Below are 11,226 nucleotides of genomic sequence, written 5' to 3' on the forward strand. Positions count from 1 at the left end.
GGGTAAAAATGGTATCCGATGAAGGTACAATGTCAAAGATTACGTGTAAGTGTAAAATTCGAATACTTTATAATATCTATTTTTTGTTATTCTACCGAGGGGGCATATGGCACAATTTCTTTTGGACGCCCATTTAAAGTCACTGTTGCTTAGGTGAGCGATGTGGCCCCATGAGCATCTTGTTTAATAGAATTTCCGTGGTTGATCTTTATATCAGCCTGTCATTCTCATAGGAATTCATATGGTTCTTACTAATCATACTGTACGTAGAAATCACAACATTTAAGGTCATCTTGTGTATATATAGATTATAGATACCATGCGTGAGAGTCATATGAAAGATCACTCTGCCTCCGTGAAGGCGTATCTTCTTCGACTATTGTCGACTCCTCTGAGAGAACCATAAATTGACACGCATCGATCGATGTTCTTCAAATAAAGGTTTGGTTTTGTTCTTTTTACCTTCGAATTCATTATGATGTCGCGTAATATTATAATATTTTGAAAAGGAGGATAGGGCAGATTTATTTTTAATTTTTTTAATTGATATTATTTGCACCTAAGTTGAATTTTATTATTACTCACAATATTAGATAGTCATAGAATTATGCAGGCGTCATAGGTTGTTAATTCAATCTGTTTTCTGTTATGTCTAGCTATTAAGATAAATAATTACACAACTAAAGAATAAAAGCGTAATATTTCAAATAAAGATATTTTATGCTATTTAGAGGAGCTTAGCTTATATAAGCTATTTAACTATTCCACAATTGTATGCCAAAATAATAAAATCTCTAAACATCCCCACGTTTTACATGTTCAAAAGGTTGTGTCCAAAAGAAAGAATTTAGCTGGTAATTGTGTTGCTGATATCAGTTCATTGTGATTTAGTTACACTTGTTACCTATACGAAGTAAATATAATTGACTCAAAAAATATTTGTAGAACCTTTTAAGTAGTCAATGCGGAATATTTTGAAAAACAATAATAACGGCTATTTATTACGCATCTTGAACGAACTTGTTATCTTGTTTTAATAAAATGATAGGTCAAATGCATATGATGACAATCTTCGTTGTTTACCTGTCTGCTAACCAGAGATAATAGTGGGCAAAATACCAGCCGATCGGAATCTCGTGAGGTAGATAACACTAAAATAGCCCACTATGTACGTGCAATTCTAAAGTAGTTTATCTTTTTTATAACAATATTTGCCACTAATATCAACATAACGTGGTATTTGGGAACATGCTTCGTCACATCCAAAATTATAAAATTATTTTTGCAATGATTTATTTTGGCACTTCAAAACAGAGGATTTACTCTTTCTTTTTGTTACACAATAACAACTAACAAGAGACGGCGCAGTATTGCTAACAGCTGTTCTGTTCTTGTACGCATACTTTTCAAACAAAATGACATGTAGACTTCATATTTATTGTTTTATATCTTTTGGTAACATTTTTGGCCCGTTTTGGACAGAAACAAGCCAGTTTAAGAAATGTTTATTCTTATTCTCAAATGTACAAGATGGCCGCACATCCCCCTTAATGAAAATATTACTGATTTACATATATTCCGATGAAGAACTGAACTCCCCATAGGTGGCCGAAACATATTCTAGTGGATAATGATTTGAACACACTTGAATAAATATTGTTTTCCTGAAAAAGCTTTCATCGAAGTCTTAGATTTTTACAAAAGACTTCAAAGTTTTGATAATTTTAAATAACACTTTAAAAGGAAGCATGGCTAATCATATTATCAAATCTTAACTTCCTAGCTTCTTCAGAGACTGTTTTATGACATGATTGGTTGAAATTGGCCTGAATGTGTTGGCGACAAGGCGATTATGTAAATAATGTTTGCAACAGCGACGACAACGACGACAGCAAAGGATATTAATCACTGAACTCGGTAAGTTAAGCGATCAGTACTTGGTCAATTCTGAGACATGTGCTTAAACGTGGAAATGTTATCCACAAAAATTCACTCTAATCTATTTTTGGTGTCTTTATGAATGACTGACAAATGTTTACTTGATAGTTAATACTATTTTTTCTTTCTTTGAGAGACATTCGCAATTGATAGTTTTTCTGAATGGTGAAAGTTTCACTGTAAAGCGCTACTTATAACACCGTTATCAGAATTGCAAGCTTTCAATGTCAGTCAACACATCTACATGCACCAGACATGAAGGCCAAGTTGTCTCTCCTTAAAGCTTACCTAGGGACACCTCACTGAACTAAAATGTGTTACATGTAATATACATATTCTTAATTATGGGAATTAATGCGACTTTCAATGCTTTTAGTTTACGATGTCTGAACTTATTCATTGTTTTTGGATAATACAGTTACAATGTACGTTTATATCGCCTGCCAGCAGATTGTGGCTGCAAATGAATGGGGAATTTTCGAGAACGTCTTAATTGATATATTAGGTAGGATTTAGCTGCAGATATGTAGCTCCCGGTCTGAAAAAATAACTCGGATGGACGACCTAGGAGCTACAGTGCCATCCATTGAAAAAATTGTACATGTTTATTTATTGCAGAAAAACGTGTGCTAGTTTTTGACTGATTAATCTTATTTATACATAAATTCTGTGAAAACAACACCTATGAATTATTCATGAAATTTACTACTGATATCTCTTTGCTTCTGATAGTCTTTAAACACCATCACCAGCCCTGTAGAGTGAAGTGGTGCAGTTTGTTTACATGTCAAAATGGAATGGCTACCCTCGATGTAAATTTAACATACTTGATTTTCCGAGGTCGGTAGCTTGTTCCGAAAAAAGTCTTAGCCAAGTAAAGAGACGATGTAAGATGAAGAATTTAATGGTGTTAATTGTTTTCACAGAATTGACTTTCTGCGAACCTGCATTCTCTTTGCTTAAATTGAATTCAATTGAAATGAAAAAAAAAGATCGGGATATATTGGATTATTCCAACTAAATAGATTGATTTCTAAGTATAATGTTACCGAAATGATTTATTTAAATAGATTTATTCATTGCCTTCGTACACAACCATACATGTAACAAAAATATAAAAACTACATTTATGTATTTTTTGTTTAAAAGCCACAGCAAGAAATTGATGTTTTTTTCATTTAAACTATGTTTTAAAGATTGAAAAAGTTATTCGTTTGTAAATTGCTCTTTTGTTATCATGGTAATAACTTTTTCAAATTGTCATCTTTCAATATGTTGCTTCTTTTACCATGGTAACCAGTCCCCATGACAACTGTTGAAGGTTATATGTCTTGCATCCCTATTTAGCAAAGCGTATCAAATGACATGAAATATTAATAATATTGACGATAATGAGTGGCACCGGAATGCTTGTTTATGCTTTTATTAAAACGCCAATGTTAGGCCTGAATTATGAGTGACCGATCTGTTACTGACAATTATTCAAAACATGTTTATTTCTTAATATTTAAATTAGATTTTGCAACAATGGATCAAAAAGCTGCATTACTTGACGATTCTAAAAGACGTAAAGTGTCCAACTGCCTTGATAATGATGCGCTGTATAGCATAGTAGGTCCATTAATAAAAGAAGGTATGACAGCAAAGACATGTCGTCGGATTGTTTCAGTCTATGAAGAAGAGCATTTTTCTTATTTTTCACTGTTCAAGCCATCATTCGAGAGAGATGGAAAAACTTGGATTGAAAATGCAAGGCAGGACATTAAAAACATACGGACAGGCGGAGTTGTGCCATTATTACGAGAATTTTATGCAATCTGCGAGGTCATTTCAAGGAATGTTATTATTATGCATGAGTTAGAGGAAGGCGGAAAAGTGGGTATACTTATCGAACCTTTGATAAGTGGAACGGAATATGACCGCAGCATGCCATTGATTCTGTTATTGACATTTAGGGAAGAATGTATCCATGTCATAAAAAGTGATGAAAGCATCGAACACTTAGAATCAGATGGTGTAATGATTACAAACGCAGAACATTCTAGGTGTCTTGACAGAAGGTTTCGCAATAATTTCGACGATTTACAAAATTTTCTATTGAAAATAGATGAACTTCCTTGCACTTTAAACTTTTCGACAGAAGACCTGAACACTTCTTCAAATGAAACAACAAATTTATTTCGTCTTTTTGGAATGATGATCTACGTATCAGCAGGAAATGAAAAAGATATTAAAGTTTTACTAAAAAGTCACATGGAACAATCCCATTATCGTGATACTTATATGAAACAAGTCAAATACAATAAAGAAGCAGTAGCTGGAGATAAGAAAAAACAAGAGCGTGAATTGCAAAAACGAATGGAAGAAGCATTTAAAGAACATTTGAATTGCTGGAAATCGGCAGAGATTGTGGATTTCTTCGCTCTTGCTAGCGTTTTCAATGTACAGGTTTTTGTTGTTTCCCCTAATGGGAGTAACACACCAAGATTGTATCTTCCAATCTGTGGAAATTATATGTATACATTCAGATCATCCTTCATTTTTGAACGGACGTCAGACGAACAATTGTTTGACATCTTCCTTGAACGTATAGAGTGCCTCTGCTTACAGAACACTCCAGAAATAACTGGACAATTTCCTGTGTATAACAACAAAATTGACCTCGACAGCATTCAGAAATATAGTAAGTTTACGTTATTGAAAATGTATTGGAAAAAAAATGTTTCAGATTTCAGTTTAAAAGAAACAAACCCAAAAACGACTTTATTAGCGTATTTTATTACATGTAATTGTTTTAATTTCGAATTGCATCTTTTTATTGAAAAAAACAAAAAACAAAACAACAACCCTGTAATCAAATACAGGTAACGTTGAAATAGCCGTATCACCATTCGTTCTTTTTATTAAAAACAGCATTAATAGGTAAATTAGTACCAAAATTGAAAGAGTTATAATGTCAACATTTAAAAAAACCACCTTATACACAGGGCTCTAGCAGCAATTTTTACGTGTTAAATTTGAAGCTCAATATTATACATGTTTATTCTAGTTGGTTTTTATATCGTAAACGAGTAAAGCCTGGCCCAAACACCCCCCCCCCCAATATATACCTTTTAGCGAATGATTGATAAAATTCACATCATTCTTTTGTTCAACTCTCCAAAATTATACAAAAAATACTTTAATAGAGTTTTTAGATTTATTTAGTAATATTTTGAATCTTTATACAATGCTTTTCGATCAAATTTACACAATATTCAACTTTCAGTCATGCCGTCATCAATGTGTAAATTCACGTAAAAACAATGCAACTTGCTAAGAAAAAAATTGTCTCCAGTATTGTTATTTTGTTTTCTTTTTGGACTACATTTTGTTGTTTAAATATTTAGAAAGGTAAATATATATATATATATATATATATATATATATATATATATATATATATATATATATATATATATATATATATATATATATATATATATATATATACTAAGATTTGAGATTTACGGACTTACGTGTAACTAAGATTCTATATGCTTCCTTCACAACCCCGCGAAATAGGTGTTTCTTAACAAATTATATTGAATAGTATAGTCAATAGATCAAAGTACAATGAATTATTGATATTCATCTTCCAACAAAATATATGAGATCTTAAGACATTAGGTGTGCATTGTATCATTTTTTTAAAACTTCAAAACCATTACAAGTTTATATGTACATTTATGCATTTTGTACAATTGTTTATTTTAAACATTGCGTTGTAGATAAATACATGTAATTGTAAATCAAAACAAACAGAAACTACTACCTTTAATTTTATCATCGGACTCATAAGGCAAAACTTCAATGCTTTATTCGCTGTTACATAAAAGAAAAAATAGACGTATGTGTGTAAAAGAAAATAAATTTTTAACCCATTTTGTCGCTAAAAAAATTGTATTAATGGAAAAGAAAGTAGCGAACACGTTATTTGATAAAAACACAAACGTAATTGTAATTAATCAATAAACACCTTTTTAAAAAAAATCTAATGTGTCTGAAATACTCTTCGGATATGACAACCAACTATTCGAACGATTATAATTTAATTTTGACATCTTTGCTTCAACACTGTGCCTGATAATTATGCCTGGGCTAAGGTAGCATTTATTCACCCGATTAAGATTCAGTTTAGGAAAAATCTATATACAATGATAGTCCATTGTCTAGAGAGCAATATTAACCACTTTTGTGTTTAGTAAGTTTTACTTGACGAGTGAGATATTTACCTTTAAAAATGATAACCCAATCGAAAATGATAATTGCATAGGAGAAAAAAAAATCTCCTACAGAGAATATTGACAATCCTAAAGGAGAATAGTTTTTTGAATTATAGGAATATAAAGGAATATTATAGGAATTTGATTCAGACAGGTAATTTTCCTATAGAAAATTAAAGGGTACCTGCAGCCAAGCCGATGTGAAACATATGTCAAAGAGTTTAACTACCAAAAGTTAATGCAAAAAACTGCATCGAAATCGATGCAAAAATAACGGAGTTACGCCGCTTCAAAGTGGCTATTTTTACCTGCTTTGGGAAATCTAATCAAGAGAAAACAGAATTAGGCGATAACGAGGCTTCAGTCGAAGTGACGTCACGAGGTCAACAGGAGGGAAATTTCTTTACAAAGCTATACAAATTAAATTCGATTTTTCAGCCAAAATGATTAATATATGTCTGATGTTTTGACGTATCTAGTTATTTTAAGTATTGTAGATTTAGAAATTTGTATCCGTAATTATTTTATTACAATCAGATTTATTTTTAAAGGATTTTAAAATTGGCTATTCTTGTCGCCCTTTTACCGATGAATACGATATCTTAAAACGCTTGCATGGGCAGATTTATTTTCATTATTCATTCTTTGATTACATAATATCCTTTCACACACGAGTGATCCGAGACAATTACACTGGTAAACAGGTAAGGTAACGAAGCCACTGCTCCAGACGTGTATCTGGGGTATGTATACACATGGTACACGAGTCTGGTGAACAAAGAGAGGGTTTCACACCTCTTGACTAGTAAATTGAATTGTGTATAATTTGCTACTCCATTGTTAAACAATAAAAAAGAAAAATAAATTAGACTGTGTGAATCAAGCATTCGTAAGCTATTACATGTATATAGTCAATCAGTGATTAAAGACTATCAAATAGTAATACTAATGTTCGAAGTAAATGCCTTTATTGTTACTTATCTAATCACTGAAATAATGACCAAATTTACAATTCAGCAATTTAAACCTTTTTTATGTGATCAAGTAATTATTCGGAAGTAATTACATTTACGTTGGTCTTAATTTCTTATTTAATCAAGTGCAACTTTCTTTCGAGCGCTATGGTCAGCAATTTAATTAACGCTTTAACTCCACATTACTTAAATTGTTATACTGATAGCGAATCATTATGAAATCTGAACAAACTTGAACATTTTGACAAAGGATGTAAATAATTGTAAAATGAAATTCCATTATCGTATTAATATTTTTAAAAGAATACGAGACAAACTTAATCATGTACCCATCTTGAACTTTCGCCTTGATCCGTTTATAATCCCGTGTTTGTTTGTTAAAGAATGCATACTATTTTGATTGTTATTAGTCCTATGTCATTATTATTGAATAATCGGGCGAAATCATTTGTAATTTTATGCCTTATACAAGGAATAGACCCCGCCTTACCTTTTACGAAATATGTATTATCAATATTATTAATCAGTTAATAATGTCACGGAAAAATCACTGGAAAGAATGACAATATTAACAAAATATGTTTCTTAAAACAAAAGTTTGATTAATTGCCATTTTGCTACATATGCTGTGCATTTATATGCAAAATGTGTTGCACATTTGACTTAATTCATGATGCAAACAATTTTCCGAATTCGGCATTTTTGTTCGATAAAAAACGGATTTAAACTCAAACAACAGTATATTTATTTATTTATTGATTAATTGCCATTTTGCTACATATGCTGTGCATTTATATGCAAAATGTGTTACACATTTGACTCAATTCATGAAGCAAACAATTTTCCGAATTCGGCATTTTTGTTCGATAAAAAAACGGGTTTAAACTAAAACAACAGTATATTTAGTCATCCAGCGTTGATAAGGAAATAAAACAACAGAAAAAAATGTTCATATATCCATAAAACAATTCAAGAAAACGAACAGTTTTCATACGATATTCCTGTTTCTCATACAGTCGCGTTTTCCCCGTGACGTCACAGTTCATCTCGCGCCAAATCGGCTTGATTCAAAACTCGTTCAGGTGTGAAATCGGGTTTTCCCCAAATATCTCGAAAACTACTTATGCGATCGCTGTCAAATTTTCAGGATGATGTTTTTACACATATATCTTCATTATATCAAAAATTGACCGGCACTGCAGGTACCTTTAAGGATTTTTTCAAATCCTATTGAAATTAAAATTCCTATGGAAATTTCTTGTATTCCGATAGGAAATCTAAAATCTGGTTTTCTTTTTTCCCATAGGAATTTGTTTTCCTTTAGAAATTTAATTTGAAAGGTTATTATCTCACCTGACAGGTTAGATACAGTGATAACAAAGGTGGTTTTAAACTCTGTAGGCAATGATATATCATAGAGGGATGCAAAATGCCAACTTGGCACTGGCATGATTATCCGGCACAGTGTCCTTCGTTGTTTAAAGATTTAATACCTTGTTGTCCACCTGAAAACAAAAGACACGGACGCCATCAACATTACCAGAATATATTGGGAAACAAAACTTTAAAGATTGAGACGGATGATACACCATGGCCTGGATCACTAGACGATGCTTACATGCGCATAAATGAATTACTGGCAGAGGAGGGAAGGCAGTTAAACATGATAAATGGTGGTAGAGGGACACTATCACATTGTTTGAGTAAAGAGATTTATGGAGACGAGGATACTGAATTAGAAATCAGGTACAATAGGTGAAAATCAATTATATGTTGTCAGATGATTTCGTAGTAATAATTCAAATAGTAGATTCATTGTTTCAGTAAAACTGTTTAAATGCTGTATGTTTTCCTGCTATTTGCAGTCTTCCCAGGAACATTGAAGAAGCTCTCGAAAAAATTGCCGAATGGACGGGATTAATTGTGTACATATTTCAATATTCTTTAGAACAATACGAACATTACGAATGGACGATAAAAAAGCCAGCGACCCTTGTCAAGAAAAAAGAATGTCGATATTACATAACAATTGCAATTATTAAAAAAGATGGAATGAGATATGTTGATAGAATAATATCTAACTATGGTTGCAATTGTATGCATATGCCACCCAATGTAAAATGCGTAAAAGGTAGGGTAGTGTATTTCATCTGAATTACCTTAATAAAACATTTTAGAACAAGAACATAATATCAATTTAAATTTACGGTATACTTTAATCCTTACACTTCAAACTATAACTTACTTAAACTGTTATAGAATTCATTTGGCTTATACATGCTCCCCAGTTTTACATAACCCTAAAACAAGCCTTCATGTATTTTTATTCACAAAATCTGGGCTACATTAGAAGACACAATATAAAAAAGCATATTTTTTTATATTTACATTTTCAAGTGTCTTTGCCTGTGATAACACTACTGATCAATTTTGTACTATATAACTCATAATACAAATGACGCCAAACTGAGGCGCCAGCGGGGTTTGCTTATTTATATTTAATCGTACGATGGTTTAAAATTATATAAATATAAGTAATTAGGAATCATTCTTTGAATATTATGAGGTGATAATTTCGGTCGGGGCGTGATCAAATCTATCATAAAGCCCTTCGGGCTTTATTAAATTTGATCACTCCCCGACTAAAATTATCACCTCATAATACTAAAAAAATGATTCCTTATTCCTTATATCAATACTTGTATTTAGTAAACTACATGTAAATGGTATCTTCATCTACAGAATAATTCCTGTTAAGGGTATCGTTTTCAATAATCTACAAAACTAGTGCTATATATAGAATCCATGTTAAAAAAAATAAGTTTTTAAAATTTTTTTATTTACAATTCATGTCTGTGAAAGTTTTAACGAGAATTCAATAAAGTTCTCAAAAGCTTTAATTTTTGCCCCTCTTTTCTTTATTACACGAATATGAATGAACAATAAAAGTTTGTTTCCCGATTAAATACATGTAGATAGAAAAAATCTCTCCATGTGACTTGCGTTGCGTTGGCTTTTTCTTTAATGTAGTTCAGTTTTTTGTTTAATTTCAAAGTATTATAGGTACATTATATAGCATTAAACCTTACTACATTTTACGACTATTTAACTATATTTGTTCTTTTAAACAGATCAGCAAACAACAATTTCACGAAACTATGCAGTTAGTATTTGAAAATATTCTAATTATATAGCATTTTTTTTTTATCTAAGTTACAATTGGAGAAGAGCGGATAAGCAAAGCAAAACGACACAGACCACTTATAACGTTTTTCCCGACGAAACCATCTGAGGACTGGTTTTGTGACGATTTACGAAGAGAAGAGACTATAATTCCGATACATTCTGAATTTCGTCTTGTCATGGAAAGAAGCGATATGGAAGATCGGTTAATTGATATAGTGTCTGATTACACCCATTCTTTGTATCGATGCATCAGCAAAGACGTATTTGGTGACGAAAAGCACTACGACATAATAATGAAGGAAATCATAGCAGATATTGTGGAAAATTCAAACGAATATGGCCAGTTTCTGAAGGCAGAAAAAGAACAAATTGACGATGAGGTTTTTGAAAATTTCAAATTTCGAGATCATCGGTTTTCGGATTTCTTTAGATCGCAAAGTCAAATTCTAAAAAGGTGTGCAGTTTTTTTCACTGAGAGAATCGAAGATGGGATGTCTGTAGAAGATTTAGAGCTAATTGCAGCGGCAACGTGTTTTCAAGTACCAATATATGTACTTACTGTCAACATTCATGAAGACAAAATGGAAACAGAATGGAAACTATTTACCCAAATAAGACGACGAAAACAGCCCGATGATTTCTTGCGAAGACGACAATATTTGGCCGGTGAAAATGCTGTCTACAAATGCCTACTTGATGAAGATTATGCTTCGAAATTCCATATTACTCTTTTCAGAACTTGTTCAGGGCAGTTTCACCGAATTACACCAATAAGAAAAGTGTGCAACTGTCTTATGGAACCGCCGGAGGTCTTCCAACCCAAGAAACATAATGAGGACCAAGGTATGTGTCAGTGCAAATAA

At 31.9% G+C, this 11,226-nt stretch overlaps 1 protein-coding gene across 1 annotated transcript; it reads left to right on the plus strand.

The window, feature by feature from the left end:
- Positions 1-314: 314 nt before the first annotated feature.
- LOC105339157 (uncharacterized) lies at positions 315-11,226 on the plus strand. Its single transcript, XM_066072424.1, has 6 exons — positions 315-441; positions 1,784-1,917; positions 3,455-4,621; positions 8,662-8,923; positions 9,043-9,308; positions 10,391-11,226. The coding sequence occupies exons 3-6, from the start codon at positions 3,466-3,468 to the stop codon at positions 11,224-11,226; spliced, it is 2,520 nt and encodes an 839-aa protein (XP_065928496.1). The 5' UTR covers positions 315-441; positions 1,784-1,917; positions 3,455-3,465.

Source organism: Magallana gigas, chromosome 9 (genome assembly GCF_963853765.1).
Source record: "Magallana gigas chromosome 9, xbMagGiga1.1, whole genome shotgun sequence".
Classification (NCBI taxonomy): Eukaryota; Metazoa; Mollusca; class Bivalvia; order Ostreida; family Ostreidae; genus Magallana; species Magallana gigas.

Bases quoted from the DNA above. Each gene is read 5' to 3' on its own strand.
- LOC105339157 (XM_066072424.1), top strand. From the start codon at position 3,466: ATGGATCAAAAAGCTGCATTACTTGACGATTCTAAAAGACGTAAAGTG. The intron at 8,924-9,042 runs GTACAATAGGTG...TGCTATTTGCAG, and splicing joins GATACTGAATTAGAAATCAG to TCTTCCCAGGAACATTGAAG. The intron at 9,309-10,390 runs GTAGGGTAGTGT...TTTTTATCTAAG, and splicing joins CAATGTAAAATGCGTAAAAG to TTACAATTGGAGAAGAGCGG.